The sequence below is a fragment of the Vulpes vulpes genome, chromosome 1, assembly GCF_048418805.1.
Source record: "Vulpes vulpes isolate BD-2025 chromosome 1, VulVul3, whole genome shotgun sequence".
NCBI classification, from domain to species: domain Eukaryota; kingdom Metazoa; phylum Chordata; class Mammalia; order Carnivora; family Canidae; genus Vulpes; species Vulpes vulpes.
The window spans coordinates 77,557,804-77,585,791 of NC_132780.1; the positions used below are offsets into that span (position 1 = coordinate 77,557,804).

At 37.3% G+C, this 27,988-nt stretch overlaps 1 protein-coding gene and 1 long non-coding RNA gene across 7 annotated transcripts in view; one reads left to right on the forward strand and one right to left on the reverse strand.

The window, feature by feature from the left end:
* The window catches only part of IPCEF1 (interaction protein for cytohesin exchange factors 1), a 167,482-nt gene that overhangs the window by 68,798 nt on the left and 70,696 nt on the right, over positions 1-27,988 (forward strand). For 3 of the 6 annotated variants that reach the window (XM_072767490.1, XM_072767508.1, XM_072767517.1), the window contains 3 exons: positions 13,248-13,300; positions 26,945-26,984; positions 27,611-27,780. In XM_072767490.1, the coding sequence (XP_072623591.1) occupies positions 13,248-13,300; positions 26,945-26,984; positions 27,611-27,780 (263 nt within the window). The remainder of the gene's footprint in view (positions 1-13,247; positions 13,301-26,944; positions 26,985-27,610; positions 27,781-27,988) is intronic. The other 3 variants (XM_072767501.1, XM_072767525.1, XM_072767534.1) reach the window with 1 other exon arrangement.
* Positions 29-27,958, reverse strand: LOC140600019 (uncharacterized). The gene is made up of 3 exons (XR_012003204.1): positions 27,590-27,958; positions 9,072-9,152; positions 29-3,593 (listed from the first exon to the last, which is right to left on the reverse strand). It is a non-coding gene; the product is annotated as an uncharacterized lncRNA (long non-coding RNA).

A 27,988-nucleotide genomic window follows, 5' to 3' on the forward strand; every position in this document is an offset into this window, starting at 1 on the left:
TAAATAAATAAAATCTTTAAAAAATATATTAGGTACAGTATAGAATTTATTGATATCCATTTCTTTAGGGCCGGTTATTAGAGCTTTACCAGTTTCCTTTGGTGGTGTCATATTTACCTGATGTGTGTGTGTGTGTGTGTGTGTGTGTGTGTGTGTGTGTGTGTGTATGTAATCCTTATTTCTTTATGTTGGTAGTGGGGCTCCTTTTCCAGACTTTACAGGTTTTCTTTGGCAGAGTTAGTTTTTTTTTTTTTTACCAGTTAGCTCAGTTTGGGTTTCCAGGTGTGTCTTCTGGTAATATCTTTGGGCAGGTGAGACCTGCTACTGTCTATTTTTGGGTGAGGCAACTGTTTGAGCTCTAATGATGGAGAAAGGGGGGTGTGCCACTGGTTGAGCACAGTTGTATAGGAGTACTGGCTTGGCTCCTTACCCAAGTAGGCTGTAGGATAGGTCCCACAGTTGTCTGAATTCTTTGGTCAGGGTTACTAGATGGTTGAGACTGGGTACTATATTCAATAGCAGTTGAGGCTATAAATTAGCATCCCAGCCCTGGGAGGACAATAGGCCAGGGCCCAGGCCTAAGCAGCTTGTTGTTTGAGGACCTGAGTCAGGCCTGAGGGTGCACTGAATCCCCTGGTCAGGTGAACCCACCAATTTTTCTCTGCAGATGAGGGAAGCCACCAGCTATGCTGTTCAAGTGCCACTATATGTAGGGCTGTTGAATGTGCCCTGCAGCTTCATGTGCACTCTGGTTAAATTCTCGTCAGACAGGCTAAAGGCTATATTCAGTGATGAGTGGGGCTATGAATTAGATTCCCTGCCCAAGTGTGGTGTAAGCAGCTCTATAGCCAGTAAAGCTCTTTGTTGTCTTAACTCAAGCCGAGCTGCACCCTGAGTTCCCTGGCCAAACAGAGCCAACTGGTTTTGCTCTGCAAACCATTGCTCTGTCTGCCCTACTCTTGACTCAAGCACCACTGGGCTATACAGCTGTCAGTTGTTTTCACCAGAGTTCTGATTTGATGGGGCCAGGAGACACTCTCCACAGCTGGTAGGGCTATGTTTCAGCCCCCTTGCCTGGGTAGGGGAGAGGAGCCATTCCTCAACTTCCAAAATGGGCTGTCTGGTGGGGAGGGACCAGGAGCTACTCTCAGCCTTGGCCGTGAATGAATCCCCCTGCCCAAGTATAGCACAGGAAACCTTTACACTTGGTACTGGCTTTGCTCTGGAGGAGATCAGCTCTGTTCACTTGTCTCTTGGCTCCAACACCACTGGGCGGCACAGCTTCCAGGACTTGTCATCAGCCCTTTTCCTCAGGTGGAGCTGGAAGGCACTCTCCACAGCAGGTGGGGCCCTGACTCAGCACCTTGCCAGGGTATGGGCAAAACAGCTCTAGGGTTGGCAAAACTTGTTTTAGGATATTAGACAGACCTGCACCTCCCCCCATGAGTTCCCTGTCATAATGCAGCCCCAACTTGGTTCTATAGATGAACAAAGCCTCTGGTTGGCATTACTGCTTGGGCACTGCAGGCATGAACTTGGTCTGCCAAGATCTTTGTGCTGGTTCTTGAAAGACCCTCCCCTTTTCTCCATTACAGGTTTTTGGTGGCTGGGCCTTACAAATTTCTCTGCAATCCTTGTGGTGCAATATTAGAGTAGAGGCTCCCTATGAAGTGACTCACAATGCCGGTGGAGACTGGTTGTCCCCCTGGGTTCTTTTTTGCCACTGGAAGACCTGGAGGCTCAAAGGAGACCTCTACACATAATGCTGCCCTTTTCTGGGGGAGGGCAATGCAGTCAATATGTAGCCACTTCTCTTATCCTTCTAAGACATTGTTTTGATCTTGGAGGCTCACAGTGCTTCTTTGGCCTCACCCTTGTGCTCTAGGATTCTCTCAGTGGTGTCCTGTTCTTGAATAGATGCTACTTGTCCTTTTTGTGAGGAGGAACAAAATAAGAAACAATTTCTGTCACCGTCTTGGTAATGTCACACTAGTCATCCTATTCTTAATAAAGAAGCCTTCCCATGATTATGCATAGCAGTTTAATTCCTTACGGTCTCTACCTCTCCTGTCTGACAAGGCCTGGGGCACTACTGTTGCAAAATCATAAGGCATGTGAAAGTGATATTTCTCAGTGAAAGAGCTAGCCAGACAAAAGAGGACTTTTGGCTCAACTCCACAGCAATAGGTGCAAACAGCAGGCAGCTTGTGTACTAGTTTTTTGTTGTTGTTTTTGTTTTCCTGGCTTTTTTTTTTTTTATAGCCAGCAATGGTCCTATGATAGAGACCACTGCTACTTAGCAGTAGGTAACTGGTGGAAAGTGTTAAGTGGAAGGTCATTCGGGAGAGCTGAATAGGGTGACTGGCTGCCTCGGGACAGTGCACATAGAGTCTGGATTTTACAAGCAGAGAAAGATGCTATCTTTCATGGAGAGAAAATATGATCATTATTCTTGTAGAATAAAGAATAATAGAGAAATTTAGGGGTGCAATTTGTTGAAAGGTAAGGGCCATCTCTTGCCATTCTTGTCTGGTTCATCTTAGAGCACTGCATCTGTGCTCACCCTCACAAACTGGGGTGAAATAATCAGGTGTCATAACTTTGGGGCTGCCATTGTAGAGAACCAGGGTGTGATCCTGGGTCAGACTATAGTGGACCTAGTAATTGATATTTTGCCTAGGGGCTCCCAATGTTTTCTGTGGCTTCATCTTAGGCCTCATGGCCCTTTCCCTACTTGATGTAGCATCTTGGTGCTGGTACAAACCTCTGAGGAGGTTCCTTGGGTTTTAATCACAGATACCTTAGATTGGGCCTAAACACACAACTAGAATGACTGTGTTTTTAGAATTCCTGGCTCCTAGAAGTTCTTGGGATCTGTCAATGGCCTAGAAGAGGGGGCAGGCAATCATGTAGATTTAACCTGCATTGTATGAGATTGCTGCTACGGTGTGTGTGTGTGTGTGTGTGTGTGTGTGTGTGTGTGTACAAATATGTTTTGCAGGACCCTTGCTTATATAAAAAATTTGAATAGCCCAAGTTAGCATACTAGCCTAATTCTGGAAGGTCCGTGAGAGCAATCACTTACAGGGCTGAGATTATGGAGTTTAAGACAATCATGAGAACAGAATCAGCCCCACAGAGATGAGTCTCTTCCAGCATCTAGTCAGTTCTATGAGCTAGGGAATGGAAAGTGCCTCAATTGGGAGCGATGGACACAGGGTGAACTGCCAAGGCCCCATTGGGAGATTGGTAGAGTCCTGCCCACTCGCTTGGGCCCTAAAGGCATGCTGGGGTGCAGACCATAATCTTTGAAGTTTTGGGTTCTGGAAGCTCACAGAAGGGCCAGGGACACAAAGGAGTTTCATGCTTCCTGAAGGGGCATGGTCAACAGCCACTTGTATTTGGTGCAGGTTCTTCCAGGAGGTAAAAGAGGCAGATTGTTCAAGATGTCTTGTGGTTTGCCACCTCCTTGTTACTATGGTAAAATGGTCCGTTGGGAGCAGAGATTGACATGATTGGCTGAAAGTGGAGCTTTCCTTGCTTAGATTTGTAGATTTTCCAGTCTAAGTCTTGATTGTCGGGACTGACAGCTTCTGTGGGAATGCAAGAAGGACAAGTGAGGGAGAGGTCTGCCAATCTCCTCAGATGATGTATCACAGTATTTTAGTGGTGTTGAAAATAAAGTAATTTTAATCATCATAGTTTCTGTTTTAAAAAAAGCTGTGGCTCTGAAAACCATCTGTCAGTTCATTCTCAAAGTGGAGAGAGAGCAGAAATATAGCAAAATGAGTGGAAAAGTTAACAATAAAAAAGAGAAAATAAATAGAAGGAAAGAAAGAATAAGATTTTTTAAAGCATGCAGGAAATAGATCAGAATCCAGATGATAATAGAGCTTAAATTTAACAGAAAAATGCTGATGCCTGCATGGTGTCCATTAAGCATGGGACTTGGTTTCAGCTTAGTTGTGATCTCAGGGTCATGAGATTGAGCCCCAGGTTGGGCTCTGCACTGAGCGTGGAGTCTGCTTGAGTTTCTTTCTCCCTCTCCTTCTGCTCCCCTACCCTAGAATAGATAAATCTTAAAAAAAGAAAAGAAAAGAAAAAATGTTTGAGATAATTTGGATAAAGACATTTTTCCTTTCATGAATTTCAACTTCTTGGATCAAGTAATAACTCCAGACCATCCCCATCCCATACATCACTGTGTTTGTGCTTACAGGGGGCTCTTGTATTTTGTTTCCTTCTTTTCTGCTCTATCTTAACAAGAGATCTCCTGCTAACTTCCAAAACTAATGGATTTTTTCCATGTCCTTTGCTTTTATATAAGAACAAAGATGGATTTCCTTTCTTGCTTCCTATGGTGCTGCTATCACAGACTACCATTTAACAGAAGATGCTTGCTTACGGCTCTCATTGCTGGTTAAATGTACAGTTTATTGCCACACATATTACATACTTAATGATGTCTGAGACTTCTGCCTCTAGAGTGACCAGCATTTTCTATTTCCTCTTTAGCTCTAGTTCTTGGATTAAAAATAATGCACATTGTTTGCCCATGTTCATGGACTTTCTATAAGTTTCTTTGCTGCTCTGAGAATGTTTTGTCATATACCAGGCTTGTAATTTTAAAGGGTGAGCACATTATGAATAAATATGTGGGTTTTTAAAATTTTAGTTCAGCATTGTCTTGCTCTGTGAAAAAAGAACAAACCTAGGCCATAGTTTATTCTACCTGAGCTATCTTTTAAGCACAATAAATTGTCTTTTTTTGAAAAAAGTTTTTATTTAAATTTCAGGTAGTTAACATACAATGTAATATTAGTCTCAGGTGTATAGTATAGTGATTCAGCACTTCCATACAACACCCGGTACTCATCTGAATCATTTCCTTTTCAAAAACCTTTAAAACTGGGCATGGTGCTTATTTTGTTGTATTATTCCAAAGATTATAAGGTCTAGAGGGGAGGCAAGTTACTTTTAGATCAGCTGAACCAATAACTGCCTTTAGTGAATTTCTTTCTTCGTTCTTTAACAAAAAGTACCAATTATACTAGCAACTGCCTTCTTTATCAATAGAGCGTTGGTTGCATGTTGATATTCTTGGTTTATTCTCCAGTTTTAAAATAATATAAGACCAGAATCCCTATTTCTAACTTAACTAATTTGCTAAACAGTTCTTGAAATATATTGCTAGAATAAACTTATATTTTGTTTGTGCCTGAAACAAAATAGAATGATTCTTCACCAGCATCTAGTGAAGAAGAATGATTCTTCATCAGCTTGGGCTTCTATGCCAAAATACCATAACTGGGTGCCTTGTCCACAACACAAATTTATTTGTCATAGTTCTGGAGGCTGGGAGTTCAAGATCATGGTGCCATCACGGTTGGGTTCTGGTAAGAGCTCTCTTCTGACTTGCAGATTGCCAATTCTTCTTGTCTCTTGGTGTGGTAGAAAGAGAGGGAGCTAGCTCTCTGGCCTCTTTAATGGCCTTAATCCCATTTATGAGAACTCCACCATCATGACCTAATCAGCATCCAAAGACCTCACCTCCAAACACATTACATGGGGATTAAATCAAAACCTATGAATTTTGGGAGGGGGAGTGGAGAACACACATAGTCAATCCATAACAATCAGTATATATTAAGGAATTTTTCTTCCTTGAAATTAGCTTTATTATTCATTTGGTAATGAAATGTGTTTTCCACTTTTAGTTACAGAGCTTATCAGGAATACATTTTATTTCATTTCACAAACTTAAAGTATTTATGACCTCATTGTTTTGGCTGAGTCTCATATGGTGTTGTGTTAAGGAGTTGTTTTTTAAAGAAGTTAATAGTCTCAAATGGGACTGAGAAAACTATTCCCCGAAACCCTTAAACTCTGAAACAAGGCACCCAAAATGTCTCTAGGAGAGTAGGATAGGGAGTTTAATCAACCTTGAAGAGTAAAAGCTATTTTATTTGATGAAACCTGTTATCACACTTGCTCACATCCTTTAGTTGTGTGCTAATTCCATCAGGAAGAATTGTTTTCTATAACAAAGCCATTTCCAGGTAATTACTCCCATTCAAGATAATTGCTACCACTTGGTGAGTATGCATAGGGTCCTGCAAGTTTCTCATGTGATATTTCATTTAATTCTCACAAAATCTCTGAGCTTATTGTTATTATTTCTGTTTAACATATGAGGTGTCTATTTAGGCAAACTAAGTGATTTTAAGAAGTTTCCACATTTAATGAGTGGCAAGGTGAAATATTTGACCCTAATGCTTGTGTGTGTGGTAGTTTTGAAACATGTTATTTTGGTTGTGTACCCAGAAAGTAATTTGGAAGCCCTATGTACTCCTTGACACCTTACATTGTCACCTAGAGTTTTTATTGTATGTTTAAATAGTTGCAAAAGATGTCATTTCTGGCACATGATAAATCTTGTTATAAAAGGTTATATTTAAAAAATATATATTTCTTTTGATATATATTAAAAGAACTATAACCTGTCTGATATAAATAGCAGAGATCTGATATGTCTCACATATATATTTTTTAAAAAGTCATCTTTGGAGTTTTAATTTTACATTGCTGTTTTCTTCTCCACCCCATTCCACCCCCGGGAACTCATATTTTCATTCTACTATTCCATGGATTTTTATCCAATTATATATATGCTTTAAAATCTTTCATTGATGGTTTTATACATTTCAGCAAAAAATACATATTTAAACTGAAATTGATTTAATTTTTGTGCATGACAAATTATTTAAGCCATATAAGATTTCATTTGGAGTGGGTTATCACTATAATTATTAGTACATAATTTAACAAATAACATGAATATGATATTTTGACAAAATAATGATTAATACAAGAGGTACATATTTTTATTGAGAGTGCATCATTTAATAAAATATATGAGGCTTTTCCCCTAATTATAGAATTGCTTATAGGTGAATATTATTTATTGTTAGAATGAGAGAGAGTTCAGCACCAATTTTGATCCTTTTCTTGGTTTTTATGTATGTGACCTTAGACCTGTTTTACACATAAATAAATAGTTGGGAATGAAGCACTCTTGAACCCCTTCCAAGTATATGTCAAATATCTCATGTGATCTATCAGCAACTACTTTAATAAATAACAATTAAAATAAATTTTTTAAAATCTTGTTGAAAGCAAAGAATTAGAAACTTCTTGACTTATGAAAGGTATTTGTTGCCTTATCATTAGGCTCTTATACACTTTTAATTCCTGGGTATTATACAAAAATCCTCCATGAAAAAATCCTTTATCAAGAGATATCAAATAACTATTCCTTCTTCCTTGAACTCTTTTTACTTATGAGCAGCTTGCTTAAACTGATACACTCAGGAAGTGTTGGGAACAAGGCAAAATTATTACTTTCAAAACACCTTTGTCAGCATCATTATTTTTTTTATGAACTGCTTTTACTGTGTGCTTTATAAATATTTTTATCAAAATCTTGGTGCTACATATTTAGCTTGTCAATGTATAGATAACAAGTATGCTGTACCATGGTTAGCTGAGCTGGTTCTCCTGGTCTAAACAATAAGCAAACATATTTATATTAGTATCCATGATCACCATTTCATTTCCTAATTCTTTTGGATTATGGATCTGTGCTTTTTATGGAAGAGGAGAAGCAACATTTGAGTTTAAATTGTTTTGATGATTCTGCCTCAAATTATCTTTGAAGCTTCTTGGTGAAACTTTTGATTTCATGTATGTTTACTACTTCAAGAAATAATGTACTGAAACTCTAAAATTATTAAGTAAACACTGACACATAGCCTCTACAATGGCTCTGTGCCTAGGTATCCCCCACCCTCTGCTTTATTCTTCTCCAGCTGTACCACTGATTGTGTTTCTACCCATTTGTTCTTTGATTCAGAGAAGCCTGACATCAACAGTCTCCATATCCTGCAGATTGGGAAGGTGAATTCTAGAGGGATATTCCTGACAGCACCATTCCCCTAAACAAAAAACTTTGGAATTCATAGGATTTGTTTATGGAAACTCCTCTATAGTTTAGTGTTTTTACTAGTTTTTTTTTTTTTTTTAGATTTTATTTATTTATTCATAGAGATGCAGGGAGAGAGAGAGAGAGAAAGAGAGAGTCAGAGACACAAGCAGGCTCCATGCAGGGAGCGTGACGTGGGACTCGATCCAGGGTCTCCAGATCACGCCCTGGGCTGCAAGCGGCGCTAAACCGCTGCGCCACCGGGGCTGCCCTAGTAGTTTGTATTTTTAATTTGGTTACTCAACAAATGTCTATTGAATCATCCTGTGTACAAAGATTGGGGAAACAGCAGTAAACAAGTGAACAAGACACAGTGCCTGCCTTCAGGTAAGTCATACTATAGTGGGGAGTCAGGTATGAAAGAACTAATTGTAACATTAATAATTCAGTATAGTTATGAGAACTTCTATGAATAAAAGACAATGAACATGCTATGAGAGCATGCAAAAGGAAGTTGATGTCTCATAAGAACTCAGGAAATCTTTCTTGACTAAATGACATTTGGTCTAAAGAAAGGCTGAATAAGATGGTAGCTATAAACCATCTTAAGTGGGGGCTGTTGAAGCACAGGCACAAAGCTCCTAAGATTGATGAAACATGTTTAAAAAATTAAAAAGAAAGCCAGTGAATCAAGAAAGAAAGAGACATGGAAATGATCCAAGATGGGGTTGGAAAGGACGTAGTGGCCAGGCAGAAGCTTCCTTGTAGATTTTCATGATACTAGCCTTTATCTCAATGGCCATTGTAGAGATTTAAAGAAAGAGAGGAATAGTTAAATGTGCATTGAAAAAACATCACTCTGGGCAGGAAAGCAAGCCAGGACCCCAGCTGGGATGTTTCTGCAATGGTTCAAGAGAGAGGTGCCTTTCACTACAGTGGTTGCAATGGGTGTAGACAGAGTGAACACAGCTAAGGGATTGTTAGGAGGGTAAGGGATACGATGTGCACAAGGGAAATATTCCACATGATCAAAGGAAATCTTAATATTAGTGACTGGAGCAGTGTATTATGAAAAAGCCCCAATGCTTACTGGAAGAATTAGAGATGAATTTTTTCTTTTTGTCTTCCATCATCCTCTATTAGCTCTTCTTATTTTACATTAGAAAGCTGGCTGAAAAAAAAAAAAAAAAGAAAGCTGGCTGAGCAAAGGGATTAGATTTCCACTAAAATAATAATTTCCCACCAATTAATAGATCTATTAATTTAAAAAATCACTTTGACAACTCTCACCTAAGCTGAGTGCTTTATTGGGATAGGCCCTGGGGCATGAAGGAGACTGGGTCTCGGTCTCTACCATTGGCATTCTTATCATCCAACCAGGGAGACCTGACCACAGCATCATGGTTCATGAAATACCATGGCCATTGAGGGGTTAATTATGAACAACATCCTGTGGGAGGCTTTGAGGGAGTGAGGGTGGTACTGCATGGTTAGGAGAGCAGGCTGTGGGGATTCCTGGGTGGCTCAGTGGTTGGGCATCGGCCTTTGGCCAAGGGCATGATCCTGGAGTCCCGGGATCGAGTTCCACATTGGGCTCTCTACATGGAGCCTGCTTCTCTCTCTGCCTATGTCTCTACCTCTCTCTGTGTCTCTCATGAATAAATAAATAAAATCTTATATATATATATATATATATATAGAGAGAGAGAGAGAGAGAGAGAGAGAGAGAGGGAGGCTGTGGAGTCTGGAATTTTTTTTTTTTTTTTTTTTTTTTTTGTGGAGTATGGATTTGAATTTGGAAATACCCAGTTACTAACTTCCTCCTCTATGTTGCCTAAACTATCTCATCTAAAACATGGGAGTAATAACAGTAGATTATTTGTAGGTGGTTCCAACAATCATATGGCACGATACATGAAAATCATCAATTGGCAGAGAATTTAGCAGTGGCTTAAGGAATACAATAGATTTAGCTGTTCTATTGTTCTAGGAGAGGGGCTGCTTAGCCCTCTGAGTCAGGAAAAGTTATATAAACAATGCTTTATATTATCTTTAGAGGGTATATATAGCAGACCTTTAATACGTTTGTGCTTAAGGAATAAATATGTTTTATGACAATAAAATAATTTATCAAACATTTATTACATGTTAGGTATTGCTGTGAGTATTATAAAGATATTTTCTGGGGGGCTTGGGTGGCTCAGTCTGTTAAGTGTGTGCCTTCAGCTCAGGTCATGATCCTGGAGTCCTGTGATGGACCCTGGCACTGGGTCCTCTGCTTCTTGGGGAGTCTGCTTCTCCCCGTGCCCCTCACCTGGCTCGTGCTCTCTCTCTCTCTCTCACTCACTCTCTCTTATATAAATAAATAAAATCTTAAAAAATATATATTTTCTAACTTCACTTTTGTCTGACCCTAAGAAGGAAATCCTATTACTATGCCTCTTTCACAGATAGAGTCCTGAGGTCCCACAATATCAATTACTTGCCCAAGATTACATAGTAAATTGCTAACCTGAGATTTAAATCCAGTTCATACCAAATCAGAGCTTTGATCATAACTTTTACAAGTTTACAAGCTTCTTTACCTAAATGTGCTGCTGAATTCAAACAAGCTTTTGCTTATTATGTATTTGCTTAATCAATAGATATTAAGAATACATTGCTATAGAGTCCATAAAATACTTGCAGCATTTTATCAGAACATTTTTATTTTAAAAATACTTATAGGAAATAAATACATAAAGGAACAAGCAATATATTATTGTTTATTCCAATTCTCATAGGTGATTATTGTATACATTTTGCTGTAAATACCTTCAGACACTCCCCCCAATGCACTGATGTATAATATGCATGTATATAAACCTATGTTTTTATGATAAAAAATGAACAAGATCACCCTGCACATGTTTTTACCTACTTTTTCGTTAAGGATATGGGGATCCCTGGGTGGCTCAGAGGTTTGGCGCCTGCCTTTGGCCCAGGGCGCGATCCTGGAGTCCTGGTATCGAGTCCTGCGTCAGGCTCCTGGCATGGAGCCTGCTTCTCCCTCTGCCTATATCTCTGCCTCTCTCTCTCTCTCTCTCTATGTCTATTGTGAATAAATAAGTAAAATCTTTAAAAAAAGAGAGAAAAAGATATGTTATAAAGCTCTTTGCACATTTAGTACGGTAGTGTAGCATAGTTGATAGCAGATAGTAAGGCCTCAGCAAATGTTGGTGGTCACTGATTGTTATCATTATCTTGAAGAATTGCCCTCCAGCTGGGCTGTAATAATTTGACATTCCAACACAGCAAATTCTTTTCAGCGCATCTCCAGCAAATGTGGCTTCTATTACTTGATTCTTGTGTGTGTGCTAATCTTGAAGATTAAAGAATGGAATCATGTTGTTTTATTTCACACTTATTTTATGCTAATGAGGTGAAACATTAGTCATTTGTATTTTTATTTTTTTGAATTTTTCCTCACTTGTTTTCTTATTAGTTTATTATTTACTTATTAGTATATAAGAACTCTTTATCTTGTTTTAAATAAGTTTTTATTTTAATTCCAGGTAGTTAACATACAGTGTTATATTAGTTTGATGTGTATGATGTAGTGATTTAACTCTTCCATATATGACTCAGTGCTCATCATGAAGTGAACTTCTTAATCCCCATCACCTATGTCACCCGTCTCCACACTCACTTCCCCTCTAGTGACCACCAGTTTGTTTTCTATAGTTAAAGAGTCTTGGTTTGTCTCCTTGTGTGTTTTTCCTCCTTTGCTTGTTTGTTTTGTTTCTTGAATTCCACATATGAGTAAAATCATATGGTATTTGTCTTTCTCTGACTGACATTTCACTTAATGTAATACACTCTAGTTCCATCCATGTTGTTGCAAATGACAAGATGTTATTCTTTTGGGGGACTGAGTAATAGTCCGTTGTATACGTGCCACATCTTCCTTACCCATTCATCAGTCAATGGACACCCAGGCTGTTTCACAGGTAAAATGCTGCTATAAACATCAGGGTGCATGTATCCCTTCAAATTAGTATTTTTGTGTTCTTTGGGTAAATACATAGGAGTGTGATTGCTGGATTGTAGGGTAGTTCTATTTTTAGCTTTTTCAGGAAATTCCATACTGTTTTCCCCACTGGCTGCACCAATTTGCAGCAACAGTACAAGAGGGTTCCCCTTTCTCCCCATCCTTGCCAACACCTGTTGTTTTTTGTGTTGTTGATTTTAGACATTCTGACAGGTGTGAGGTGAAATCTTATTGATCTTTGATTTGCATTTTCCTGATGATCTGTGATGTTGAGCAACTCTTCATGCCATCTGTATATCTTCTTTGGAAAAACATCTATTCATGTCTTCTTCCCATTTTTAAATTAATTCTTATGTATTAAGTATATATTGCAGATATTTTCACCAGCTTGTGATTTGATTTTTACTTAGGCTTCAGTCTTTTCTCCTAAATAAATAAAAATAAGCAGTTAAATTTATCAATCATTTTTTACTGTGGCTTTTCTCTTTGGCATTTTACAAATAAATATTTTATTCATATCTATATAATATAGATATGAAGTTTTTGACATTAAAAAGAAGGATCCATTCTTTGAGATTTGGGAACCATTGGTATAAGGAATAAAATCACACAGAGCATGGTTCTGTATCTCTGGTGTCACTGGCAGAGACTGAAAGTCTCTCTGCTTTGGGAAGAATTTCAGTGGCTGGTGAATGTTTAACAAGTTTTTTGCTTGTCAAATTTTGAAAATATGAATTTTTTTCTTTTTGTTTTTGTCTGCTTTTCTTGAAACCACAGAACATCTTGTCTTTCCACTTGTAATGCACTACAAAGTAGAATACATCAAAAGGGGCTCATCTTCATACTAAAGATGGGACTTCTGGGGCACTGGGATTAGTTACATTTTTGAAATTGTTTAGTTAATACAATCAGAATAATAGCAATAGATCAAATATTTCCAGAATACTGTGTTGTTCATTATGAAGAAGAAAATAGTTTGTTTATATTTAGCACAATATTAAGTATGTAAATAATGAGCATGTCTTGCTGTAGCCTTGAAAGAATACTGACCAATGTGCAGATGAAATTCTTGCTTATTTTATGAACTTAGTTTTAAATATTGGCTAATTGAGTTCTGTGTTAAAAGCCCTTTTAATTAATTGCTTTTATTGTGAAATTCATCAATCAAAAGAGATGTATGCTTTATGAATACTTTAATCCCACATTTAACTTAGAACCTTTTTTTTTCTCTTCTAGCTTTTGTTTCTACTAATTTGACATCATACATGGCTACTGATGGCAATGCTCTTGTAAGTACTGTTCGAGACACTGTGCACTTAAATATTATCAGTTTGATGAATGAGTAAAAAATAAACAAGTTGATCTTAAGTTGGGCTAGCTATTTATTGTCCTCTGTTTCCTTAGCCACCATGGAATTAAATGATCCTTTTGTAAGGTTTTGGGGTTTCTTATGATCACAAAACATTTAAGACTACTAGCTATTTGCTTTTATTTTTTTTAATTTTTATTTATTTATTTATATTTTTTATTTATTTATTTTTTTGCTATTTGCTTTTCAAGATAAAAAACATAACCATGATTTTAACAGATGGTATATAAGTAACGATGGTACTTAAGTATCTCTGTGTTTTAGGTCAACTATGGTATTAGCACAACCTCTCGTGCAACCTCTATTGGGAAACATTCTGCCAATAATTATGCTGACATTGTAGACTTTTTAAAAAATAATTTTACAGCTATAAATTTGCCTATTTAGGAAAGTCAATTGAGCCAAGTATACTTATGATGCAGGAAAAAATAAAAAGTTGATATAAATAGCATATTTCTAATAGAAGGGGATGTGAGGTAGTGCGGGATTGTATGGTGTGCGTCTTTTGGCAAATCTAATGACCTCATGTTGGGTGCATAGGATAGTTTCTGGAGTAGAGCCAAAAGCAGAATCAAAAGTGGGGAAGTAGAGACTTCCTGAAAATGGCCAGTGGTTTTCTGATGCAAATTAGGAAATGGATATCAAGGCAGATTGAAGGAACATTGATGGAGAAATTGAACTAGATAGCTCCTGGAAGGGGCACCTTACTAAAAAGCAGAGCAGCTGATTAATTCTCTGGTTTGTTAACAATTTCATATCCCAGAAATAGAGAAAACAATGAGAGCACTTTGAGTCTGATGTTAATTCTAAATGAGGAGGAAAAACTTGTTAATAATGAAAATGGTAGAAACTTTGGGAGACAGGACTGCAGGAAACTAAAAATGAAAACACAAATTATAGTCAGTTATGTACCCTGGGAAATTTGCCATCTAAAAATTGCAGAAAAGGACAATGTGGTCCCTTGGATGCAAATGGGTAGGTGTTGTTTGATCATAGAAATGTGAATAATCACGATGAAGATAAAGAAGAGGAAGAACTAAGAACATAAGTGCAGCTGCAATTGGAGCCTTGGCTGGGAATAGATATGAAGGCACATGCACAGGGTGTTAAAGGAGGTTCCTGTGGTCAAGGGCAAAAGAAGGTGGGTATACAGATTTGTAAAATAGGAAGACTATAGTGCCCAATGTTTATAAATTTTTTTTGAAAAAATGCATATGATTATAAGGACATGTGCTTGTGTTATATGGAAAAGACAAACAAAATGGAAAAGGAGAAAAAGAAATGGAAAAGGAGAACTGGAATGGTTGGATCCTTGAGAAGAGTAATGGAGGGGTTAATTTTTACAATGCTTGCCTATTCTACTGAAAGAATGTGGTGTTCCAACTGGAAGGAGTTCATCATACATGTTTAAGAAGAAATGGAAGCTATGATAATGAGAGAGCACCTAAGTACTTTAATGAACTCATTCATTCATTCATCCACTCACTCACTCATGCGTGCATTCATTCATTCAAACACTCATTTAATGTTCACTGATTCCTCTCCTTGACTCTATCATGTATCAGCCATTGTACTAGGTGGGACCTGGAGATGGAAGTATGATTTGAAAAAAGTTGAAATCTCCACATCTTAAGGCAAACAAAATTCTGGCTATTAGAACAGACTGCAGATGTGATAACCAAAGGGCTAACATACCACCCGTGTAATTCCTAATCAAGAGCCAGTACTGCTGTAATATGTAACCTGTTTCCCCTTGGACCTGGGTGCAGGTGGATTCTGTCCTTATTGGTGGGAACTCTGGCTGTTTATGGATCTTTCTCATTTCCCGAGACAGCCTCCACACCAAGATTCAATCAGCTCTACTCTCCTTGTATGCCTATTTACCTGTTATTTTTATCTCCTAGTCATCAGTGTCTAGGTGGTATAGCTAAATATTTCTCTTAAGCATTTCTTCCAGCTGCTTTTCAGTGGTTACCCTACTTTATATTTCCATTCAGAAAATTAGTTCAATTTTCTGCTGTCATTTGTTCTCTAAATAAAATGTAGCACAGGAGACCTATTTTTATGCTAGGTAGTTTCAGAATGCTTGACACATTTGACCTAATCACATCCCGAATTACACTTCATTTCCACTAACCTAACATTTATTGAACTTTATGTGCTGAGCACTCAGCTTGGTAATATGACAAGGAGCTTACATCTGAAGGGGGAAAGCAATACTTTTAAGGTACTTTTGTTGATCCTGACCTGATAGTTATTGAGGTTGGTACGATAAATGGTTCCAGTAAAACTGTTCAAGAAACTAGATTTTAAGCATTTGAAATTTTATTATGCGTGTGGTAGAAGAGCATTTTTTCCTGTTAAGCTGAGTTGTTTGTTATCTGATAGTAGTCTTTTCTCTCTGAAGGAAACAGCAGACTTTTCAGAGCCAAAGCTTCACATAGGACTGAAGGTATTAGCTCACCAAGTTCTATTGGTTGTACCTTCTTAATATTTCGCCTTCACAGACATGCCCTTCTGTCTGCCCACTGGGCTTCTTGCCTCTGCATCTGCCCCTCCAGTCCACTTGCCATGAGACAGCCAGAGTGAACTTTCTTAAATGCAGATCTGATTGTGCCACTCGCCTGCTGACATCTGTTCAGTGGCTTCCTATTGGCTTTTGAATAAACCTTATAGTTTCAAACATAACTTATTAGGCCCCACACGATGTGACTTCACTACGCCAAATGTGGTTATGCCCTAACACTATGTGGTTGGTGCCTTTAGGCTCACACTGTATTAGATCCTCTCATGCTCAGGTCTTCATCTTTTAGGCTTTTGTTTTTATCAATTTGTAGGGTACCTGCCCTGATTCCCCAGTTGTAGGTAATAACACTTCCATGTGGACCTCATTATCCTTGTTCAACTTCCTCTTTTCTGTGTTTGACTAGAAGCTGTGTCAGAGCTTGCTTGCCACTGAATTGGCACCAAGTAATTGTGCAAAAACTGGTGGTTAAATAAACAAAAGTCATAATTTACCCAACTGTAGCCTGAAAGAAAGAATTAGCATAATCATCTATAAGATCCAGGTCATAGCTTGCTGGGAAATCTTCAACATAATGATTAGCTATGGTATAATCCCTAAACATTTCTAAGAATCTACTTGTGTAGTCCTTGATATTTAGAAGCTTTTCTATACATCATGCTATGGTGATAACAAAGTATTATATGCTAAGTCAGTATCGCTAGTTTTCGTCTACGATTAGTTTCTCACTAAACTAAAGAAATAGATTAATAAAAGCATAAACAAATAACAACCACATTTACGAATCTTAAAGGCTTAATTAAGGAAGTTCTCTATTCTCAGATTGTAGTAACCACATTTTCGCTAAGAATGGAGAATGGCCTTAAAGATGAGAGGCTCAGAAGGAATGGGACACACTGTCATGTGTAATTCTTTTACCTAAAGCTTCTGAGAATTCTTACTTTCAGGGATGGCTCTCATGAAAAAGCAGTGGTCAGCTTTGATGAAAACTTTATGATAGTGATTTCTCGAGAATTATTTTAAATAAAATCAATGTAATAAATATTAATAATAGATATATTAATATAATTTATTATTAAATAAAATGTTAAGGGAAAACATTTTCTGTAAACAAAAGCCTCTGCCTATAAATCATGGTAACTGGGCTCAGCTTCCAGGCTCAATGAGGACAAGCTTATTGAGTAGGAAGCGACATTCATTTCTGGAGCTGTGGCTGGGTTATCTGTTGTTTCCTGGACTGCCATCTGTGGGATGGCTGGTCTGACAGTAAACTGGTCTGGGTTGTGTATACTTCACAGGAAGGCTCAGTATTTAGTCCTTACAGATCATGTATTGTCTGGTCGTTGTGTACCGTGTGCAGTGAACTGCCTGGACATGATTCTGGCCCCCATGGGAAAGCTGCCTGCCCCTCCCTCCAACTCCATGCCTATGGTGTGTGTCTCAGGGATGTGAGGATAATTCAGGAATGAAGTGAGGAATTTGTTTTTCACATTTTTTGATCAACAAGGGAGTTCACCTTTTGGCAGCTTGTTTTTTTAGGCCACATGCACATTACGCTATGTTAAGGTGGCTTTGCCAGTGCTGTGGTGCACAAGCCTGAGGTGCAGATCAAACCTGGACAGCTGTTCAACATATTTGCTATTCCAAGTAGGACTTCAGCAGAGCAGTGCCTGACAGCTGCTTGGGGAGAGGATCATTGGGTAGGGTCTTGTGAGCTACCACTGGAAAATTTCTATCCCTGCTGCTAGACCTCCTCCTTCATCCCATGCATTCTTGTGTCTTTGATTTTAGTTTCTCAGTATGTGGACGATATGGTTAAAACAGGATGCTGGAGAGAGCTGTGAGAGTTTTTGAGGAAATGGTATTCTAGATAAAAGTAGAGATTTGGCCAATACAAGAAAATAGCAATGGTCAACACTCCAAGAGAGTTCAAATTAGTGTCAATCAATACCAGAAGCTTTTCTCTATGCATGTACTGCTCTGAGGGTGAGAAAGGTATTGGAGCAATCTCAGGTTGCTTAACACTGCTGTTGTTATTTAGTAGAGGCATTTCTCAGCTCTGAGTAATCAGGCAGTAGATGGCTTTCTGGATATTTGTTAAATCTCCACTTGTGCCAGGACTACTAGTAAGGCATCATATGAAATAAAAATTGATATAAGACACAGTTAATCTTTTGATAAATATTTATTAAGTGCTCCCCATGTGACACACATTGGGCTAGGTGCTAGCTTTTGAAGTCAGGACATGTTCAAGAACATTAATTCTACCTGGAAGTCTTGGTCAGTCATTGAATCTAAAGAGGGTTGTAGTCATTCAGCTACAGAGCTGATAAAAGATTTGAAAACTTTAAGAAGCAACATGAGCAGAGGTAGTGACTGAGTAAATGTGTGAACTAAGGGAAAGGGCCTGTCTGTGATTACTCACAGGTTCTAGATTGGACCACTGGGTGGGTAGGGTTACCACCACGTGTGTACCACTCCTATGTATAAACAGTTAAATTATACTGTCTACTTCAGAGCATCAGCAAAATGTTGTCAATATAGAAGACAGGATAAACAATGTAATATGGAGTTCAAAAATAGCCTTGGTAGCTGACTGGCCTGGGGCCCAATCTTGGCTCTGCTACTTGTTAAGTGTGATCTAAGGAAATGTTACTTAACTACACCAAGATGAAGTTTCTCCTTTGTGGAGAGGAAAATAAGAACAGTACCTATCATCAAGATTTTGGGGAGATAAGATGAATCAATTATTATAACGACTATAAGTATACATTACTGCATGAATATAAGATTCTTATAAAAACTAACTGCCTACTAAAGTCAGAGGAGGCTTCATAGTGGAAGTGGCATTTGACTTGGATCAGAGAGGATGAGTAAGGTTAAACCAGATGAAAAATGGACAAGGAATAAAATATTCAAAAGTATGGAGTTATCAAAATACTTGCCATTTCTGCATAATACAATAAAGTTTAAGGTCCAGAGAAGGAAATGAATAGGTGTCTTGCTGGTATATAGAGGCTACTATAGAAAGAGAGTTGCCTGTCATTGGAACTATGATTTCAAGATAGATTCTTATTAATGAATGACTGGCTTCCATCCAGTAATGATCCTGAGTTTGCACTTTAATATTCCACTCTGCTGCAAACATAGAGCAATGCTAGACAAAAAAACAAAACAAACAAACAAAAACCCAAAAAACAAAAAACATAGAAAACCAAAAACCACAGATAGGTTCACCAAATACAGTAATCATCTCTGTGGACCAGAAATGAAAAGCAGCAAGCAAGTCTGAAGCTCTGGGCCTAATGGGCAGCTAGTCTGGATACAAGATGTAGTTTGCTTCCTGGCTCAGGTTAAGGGGGTAAAAAAAAATGCTTCACTAAATATGAGGAGAGCTATATTCATTTCTTGATGATGGGTAAATGGGGGCTTTCCCACTTGTGAAAGGGGCTAAAGATGAAAACAGTTGTTGAACCACTGCCTGGGGTTATGCAATTAGCCCCCTTCAGGTTAGGGAGGGAGGAGGTGGGACACAGTTTCAAAATCAGGAGATGAACCTAGTCACCAGCTAGATCAGTGACTGGTTATGCATGGTTCTTTATGATCACCTTAGGACATGATTGTAGGTCTGTTTTTGCATCCCGTAGAGGCAGTCTCCAAACTGAAAGAGGAAACCATGGACACAGTGGAGAGAAGGGTGGTGGGGAAGAGAGAGAAGATGAATGCATAAGACTTCTCTACTCATATTCTTCAAACTTAAATTCCAAAACAGATTTTTAAAATGCCAAGAAAGAATATACAATGAAAATTAATTTTTAAAAGACTGACAGAAAAATTTAAGTACAAAACTCAAAATATCCTCTAAATTTTTTTGAAGGATTATCAGGCACAAATTTAAAAATCTGAAAAATAAGTGGGTTTTGAAAATATCCAGAAGTATTAGAGGAGAAAATATATTTTTTGAAATAGAAAGTTCAGCAAATGGCATGAACTCAGCTTTGGATACTTTCAAAAAGAATATTGGTAAACTGAAAAACTTTTACAGGACATATATGGCACCAAGAGAGAAATAGATTCAATATTAAGAAAAAGGAACAAATATGTATTTGATAGTAGTTGCAAAATAAGAGAATAAAGAAAAATTTAGAAAAGCATTATTTGACTATCTCTGCTAACTTTTCATGCTTAAGAAAGGATAACAATTCTCTAATTAAAAGTTCATTCTGGGAATGAGAAGTATAAATAAAAATAAGTCCATAGCTAGATACACAATAATAAAACTACACAATATCAAGGATAATAGTATATCTTAAAAAAGTGAAAAGATAGATTACATATAAAGAATGACAGACTGATAGCAATTTAATCAATATAATAAATGGTAGAAGATAGATGATCAGAATCTTCAAAGTGCCAGATGAGAATAATTTTATACTCAGCTAAACTATCACTCAGTTTTGAAGGCAAAATAAAGACATTACTACTTACACAAAGATTAAGAATTTGCTACCTACAAACATCCATTAAAGGAGATACCCTAGCATAAAGAGAAATGAGTCCAACAGACATTTGATAAAGGAAATAAAGGTGGTCACAGAAATTGATAACATGTCATTAAATTTAATTGTACATTGATGGTAATAATGATAATAATAACATTTTAACAGAAAAATAAAAATCCAGACTATAGTACCAAGAGAGAAGACACTGAAGCAGGAGTTAAAAATGTGGTGAATTACATGTTGTGTTCATGATGAATTTGAAAATACTAAATTGAGCATCAGGGGAATACCATGTAAGGAAATGAAAGAAATGGAAAAAATAAAATAAATGTAAATGAAAACTCAACATGAAATTACAGTAAATGTTAGTTGATTAAACACTTATCAAGAGGCACATGCAATCATATTTTAAAAAGTAAAAATCTGATTATAGGATGCATGTGAAGGAAACAGCAAAAGTCGGAACACCTGGGTGGCTCAGGGGTTGAGTGTCTGCCTTTGGCTCAGGGTGTGATCCTGGAGTCCCAGGATCAAGTCCCACATTGGGCTCCCTACATAGAGCCTGCTTCTCCATCTGCCTGTGTCTCTGCCTCTCTCTCTCTCATGAATAAATAAATAAAATCTTAAAAAAAAAGCAAAAGTAAACAAAAAACCCTACACATAGAAATGCCACACAGAAAGACTTAAAATAAAGAAATAGAAATACTAACAAAGTTCTAGCTCCAGCAACAAAACTCATAAAAGAGATAGGAACTTTGAAGTTTACATAGAATGCTTACAAAATTTGACTATGTAGTGAGTCACAAATAAATGCTATTATATTTCAAGAAATTGATATCATAAAGATCATGTTTTCTGGACAAGAAGCAACAAAGTTAGAACTCAAGGAGAAAAAATTAGTGAAAAGTTCTCCTATGTTAGGAAACTGATAAGTACATTCTACTGGATGGAAAGAAATGAGTTACAATTGAAAAACAGGGAGACATACGTAGAATTTAGATGTAAATGTATAGTTCTAAATGTATTATTAAAAACAATAAATGAGATAAATATTATCTGCAGGAGTTAGAAAAAGAATAACAGAGTAAATATAAAGAGATTTGAAGAAACAGGGATAATAAAGAGCAGAAATTAATGGAATAGTTAAAAAAAGAAACAAGTAGTAACATTTCTGAAATTCTGAAACAAGTCACCAAAATACACTTTCGGTTGCAGAGAAGTGAACATTTTATATATTGCGAGAGGTGTAAGTAGGCCCTTGAAAGCAATTTGAGAGTATCCAAAAAGTTAAATAAACATCAAATATATTCATATTCTAAGTCATTGAGTACATATTTCTTCTTTTCTTTCTTGCTTTTTGATAATGTTTTTAATTTTTTAAAAAATTCATTTATTTATTTGAGAGAGAAAGAGAGAGAGCGAGCAGGGGGAGGGGCAGTGGGGGAGGGAGAGAGAGAAACCCAAGCTGACCCCTGGTTGAGCTCGGAGCCTGATCTCATGACCCTGAGATTATGACCTGAGCTGAAGTTAGAAGAGTCAGATGCTTAACCCATTGAGCCACCCAGGTGCCCCTTGATATTATTTTTAAAGTAAGAAAATATAAATACAGTTGTGTTTTCCTACCGAAGCCTTCCTTTTACTATCTCCCTCTCACTTGCCCCAGGTTACATTATGGTGTTTATCATTCCGTGAAATTTTAGTATTTATAAGCAATATTTAACAATACAATAAATAATAACATTAATATAGACATTTGATTTTCAATATATGATTTTTGAGATTTTTTTCCCCTTATAGCTCTAGTTCTAATAGAGCACAGCAGTGAATGAAAATTACACTATTTATCCACTCACATACTCAAACACATTCAGCTTCCTACAGTTGGGCACTATCACCACAGTGCTGCAATTAACAACTGTGTGACTTCCGTTGCACATGTGTTTTTTGGGGCTACAGTCTATATCTGTAAGTGGATCTTTCTCTTTTAGTCTGGCAGCATTTGATGGCTTGGACTCACCTTTCTTTTGAATCTCTCCCTCACTTCTACAACAACCCCTCTCCTAATTTTATCTTTTCATTGGCTATTCCACTCGGTCTCCTTGATTGTCTGCTCTGTTGCTCCTGTGTATCAAATTGGGCCTCCTTCAGATTCTGACTTCAGTTCTTTGTCATTCTACACACATGGTGATCTTATCCCATATCAAGCTTTTTACTCTCTGTAGATGGATGATTCCCAATTTTATATCCTGATTCCAGATTTTCTACAAATCCCAGACCCTTAAGTACAATATATACAGAGCATTTCCACTTGGATGCCTCAGATGAACATCAAATTTGATATGTACTACTGAACGTGTTTATTTAAAACTATGCTGTCTGCATTGCTCTCATTTATTCAATTGTCTAAGCTAGAAACTCCAGGATTTTCCCTGACATCCCACTCTCCCTCACTTTCTATATTCTTCCTTTTCCTCCTCCTCCTACTCCTCCCCTTCTGGTCCCTCCACCCTTCTCTGGCTCCACTCACTGACTTCTTCTCTCCCCTCTCTCCTCTCCCATCTCTCCTTCTCCTTCCTAGTCATCCCTCTTTCAGACCTTACCCTCAGACGCTGGTCCTTGTTTCCCTCTCCTACTCTTTTATATAATATCAACAACAAACACACAAATATCCTAAGATGCTACCACTTTGCGAGTTTTATTCTTGAAATAAAAATATGCATGTTGCCATTTACTTTGGTGACTTTGGTCAAAATCTTGAACCTCCATTTGCTTCAATTTTCTTCTTCTTGTAAGATGGAGATAAGAATAGCACCGAAGCCATAATTATTGTGAAGATTTAGTCCAGGTATTTGCGAAAAGACTCAAGGCAGTGCCTGGCACGTGGCAAACATTATATATGTCTTCTAGTTGTCATTGTTTTCTATTACTGTCTATTATTATTAGAATGTCTATTATCTATCTCCACTTTTCACTACTAGAGATTCTCTTTTCATATGAATTATCAAGTAATATTTAAGGTGCTTAGTCTTCTGAAAAAAATAAGTGAGTTTTTCATGTATTTCCTCAGGTAAAATTTTAATAATTGAAAGCTTTAAAATTTCCTTTATAAAGTTGAGTTTAAATTTCCAGAAAGGAGAAAAGATCTTTGTGGGGGGAAAGCCATCTGTGGAAAAATATTCCTAACAGCTCTGTCAGCTGGAATTGACTTGTCTATAAAATATTTAGGAATTTTGTGGCTTGGTTAAGCATTGGTAGCTTGAAATTGACAATGAAGTGAGGCTTCACGCCATGAAAACTGGTTAATGTTATAAATCAGGGCCCATTGAGTAACATATCACTGTATAATTTGGCTAAAGACCGGGATCATTATCAACTTTCATGTAATGACAAACCATCTCACTGTGAGTTTTAATATATCATGGGGATAAATTGTGTCTGCAAGATTTATGAATTACTATATAGATTAGAGGTCACTGTACTAATAACTTGGGTCTTAGCACCATCATTCAACATCAAAGGAGGTTCCTTTGTATATTTTGTACTGGTTTCTTTGCACGTTTATCTGTGTTTTTAAGTGATTAGTAACCAAATGAACTTTTGTAAGCATTTTGTAAAATAAAGGTGCTGTTTTCCAGTAAAAAAAGAAATATATATTTAAAAGAAAAATTTCCCCCACAGTTTAGAATCAAGTTAATGCAAATTCAGAATTTAGAGTAATTCTTCACTTTTATCCACAACATCCCAATGGAAAGATGTTATTAGGCTCTGGATACTTGTTATTAATGAGTTGCAATTCCTCTATTGAAAAATTATCACATAGATTGCTCAACTGGCTGTTTAGCTTTTTTTTCACTTACCTAGTGAAAAGAACCACATCTAAGATCTGTTTGAAACTGACTAGTTCGTGGGTTCCACTTCCTGTTGTGAGGAGTAAAATGTACCTTAAGCTCACTGAAGTTCTCAAGATTGTTTTCATTCTCTCATATAAACTCACTAGGTTTCAAATTCATATACATCAAGTGCAACTGAAACTACCTGTAATTTGTTATTTCTATAATAAGCACTCTGTTTCTGGTTGGGGGAAACAGTTTGAACAGTTTATAATAATTTGTCTTAGGAGAGTATTGTCAGAGGAGGGTGTACTTGGTGACTAAATTCCTTTGCCCTCCTTAAAGAAGGTCTGGATAAAAAAAATCCTTTCTTGGTATTGGGTGCTCACCCTGCACAAGGTATTGTCCATTGCTTGGATCTCTGACTCTTACTCAGCCTTAGGCAGAAGAATCTAGCAAGCACGAAGGACTAGTCTTGGCAAAATTGAGACAACACCTACAGTTTCATTTGGGCTTTCTCTGGAGTTGGAGAATGCTCCCAGGCCCACCGGAGCTCAGAAAGGGTGGATGGAGGAGATTCAGAGATTCCCAGTGAAGAAAGATAGCCTAAGCGTTGCCTCTCTTCACAGGTTCTACAATGATCCTCTCGTGAATTTCCTTTCTTTTGTTGTTTTTACAGTTGCTCTTTTTATATGAACTAGTGTGATTCACCTTGTTCATCTGGAGCTAGGACCCTTGGGAATGCCTCTGTTCCCACATCTAAATTTACTTATTCTCTTTTTTTTTTTGCCTTTAGTCTTGGCTCTCACCTAATTTTTAATTCACCAAATGATATCTATATTTGAGCTAAAATGTTTGAATAGGTACTGATTTCCCCAATTTCAGATAATTGCACAGAAAAAAGACCCCAGGAGACCACTTGAGGGAAGGGTCGGAATTTCAGACCAAGATGCAGATCAGGATGGGAAGGATTTGGAAATGTGGAGCTGAGACTAGGACCATCATCATATGCCTAAATTTTAGTCATGTGTCATGACTGTAATAAATCTATCCTTGCCTAAAATTTAGGGCAATATTGCCTTTGTTATGTCCTTTTCTTGCAAGGATGACTGATTCCTTTAGGGATAAAATTTTTTTCTGACATTTGTAAAATAAAAATTCAGTATGAGATTTCCCAGGAAATTAATTGAAGCACATTGACTTCATCATCATTGCAGAAGGAAATACAAATCCTATCTATCCTAAAAACGCTGAAATTTTTGTTTATTAGTATGAAGCATTTGCTTTTATCTGTAATAACATAATATTATACTATATATAGTTATATACTATTTTTTAGTTTTTGGAGGATTTTCACATGCAATCTTGTTGAATATCTATGACACCTGTAGGATTGGAATTATTAGAAATATCTTGATTTTACAAACGAGGAAGTGGGCTCTAAGTGGTAAATCAACTTTTCCCTGTGTAATAACAGCTACTAATTATGACAGCAAGGAGTTGATTTCAGGCCTCTAGATTTACAAATGCCATCCTATTTCCCTCTATATCATATTCTCTCTTCACACGTATAGAACCACATAGAATAGCTGTTAGACCAATAGTTAGGTATGTAGAATATTACCCAGGTACTTCTACAATAACATGAAATGCTATAGTAAGATTACATGCCGACTATTAGACCTGCTTTGTGATTAGGTACAGTGTTTTCAAATTCTTTTCTTGTTGACATATAAGATTAAGTCTTTTAAATCTGAGTAAATTAATCTTAGATATTGTGCAGAAAAAGTGAAACTTCTTTCATCTAAAATGTTTCTATGCACACGCGTACACTAGGTTATTTGAAAGCAGTTTATTTTGCTATCTGTTTTTGCTGGTAGTCTGATCAGACACAAATACACTGTTTAAAATGTATTGTGAAAGATGTGTGTTTCAGATACCTTATGTCTGATTTGAATATCTGAAGAGCTAGTACAAGATAGAAATTGAAATTAATTTATCTTCTGTAGAACATGTGAGAAATATTCAGAGGTGCTTAAACACAATGAGTAATTTAAATCTGGCTATTGATAAGAATTTCCTGATAAGGAGGGTTGATAGTTACTTCAATGTCACCCAAAGAAGTTGTGGAATTTCTTTTTCTGGGATATTTATTTCCTGTGGTTTAGGTGTCACCCCAGGTGGGGGCAGGGCCATGGATTTAATAATCTGATGAGAACCTGTCATAGTGTGAGATCACAATTATCTTCCCAGTTTATAGAAATAATTGATGTTACTTAGAAATTGTAGGAGAAGAAGCAGAATCTGTTTTTTTTTTCTTCTTCTCTCTCTGTCTGTATCTCTCTCACACACACACACAAAATCAAAGGGGAAATATTTCACTATTTTTAAGAACTTCAGAGCACATCATCCTGCCTTAACTGAAGTGGTAGCACGAAAGCTGCCTGTGGTGGAAACAGGAAACATTAGTGATACAGACCGAGTTACGCATCTTTGTGTGTGTCTTTCAGGTTCAAGCTCAATGTATACCGATTCTGATTAGCACATTTTGTGCCTCAGCGAGTAGCTCCCCTTTAGCTCTGCTTGGAGAGTTTTTTTTTAGCTTCCATCCTGCTCATAAACACTGCCACCCCCTCCCTCCTTCTCTCTTTACAAATGTTACAACACAATCAGAAATTTCCTCTTTTCTTTCCTTTCTGCATTATCAGCAGGTTCCCTTGCGTCAGAAGCAGAGAAAGAAAACTCAAGGTAATTAGATCTCTTTTGTTTCTTTATTCCCCTTTTTGTGTGCCTGAGTGTGGGTTTTCTGTCCGATGCCTTCTTTGGGATCCGATTTCTGTCTGTCTTCATGCTAATATCAGAAGGTGGAGGGCAGATTAAATTTTTGGTTATTTTTGGATCGATTTTAAGAAATGACGGCATGCTGTTCATTTGGATTAATCCCTCGTGGTGTGTCAATAAAGCTTAGAAAAGCTGGCACTGAGTCGGGAAGTGGCTGTGTTTAGGTGGGCATTAACCCTTCTCCATCTATTGCATAATGACTGCTATTATTTTGAAAGGAGCTGTGTTAGTGCAATGATGTGCCTGCCAGCTTCCCGATTTTATTTTTTTTCAACTTATCCTTGTTGAATAATATTCTTAGAATTACACTTGCATACCAGTCTCACTGTTTCTTTGGTCCTATCTTGTACCTTGTAAGCACCAAATGAATGCTTAAAAATAAATTACTCTCTTTTTTTTTTTTTTGCATTTACTTTGCATAAATCTTGGTAAAAAAATCCAACTCCCAAGAGGTAAACAGTTAACAGTAACCTTTCACTCTGTCACATAAACCAGGGTAATATGTTACCTACCTCTTCATTTAATTGTTGCAGGGTTTTTCACGATGAGTCGGAGGAGGATATCCTGTAAAGACCTGGGACATGCTGACTGCCAAGGCTGGCTATATAAGAAAAAAGAAAAAGGAACTTTCCTGAGCAACAAATGGAAAAAGTTCTGGGTGGTGCTGAAGGGAACGTCGCTATACTGGTACAGCAATCAAATGGTGAGTCTTCCGTCTTCTCCTTTTCAAACGCTTTGACAAGGGTGGATGGATTAAAGATCACTGAAGAGCAGGTGGTTCCTATGGGAAGTTCATTTTTATTTCTGGGACTTGGAACAGAGCAAATAAACAAATGAGTTCTAGAAACCGTTTGTGATCCAAGAGATATGTAGGTTATTCTACTGTATTTTATGTAAGAGAAAAATTATCC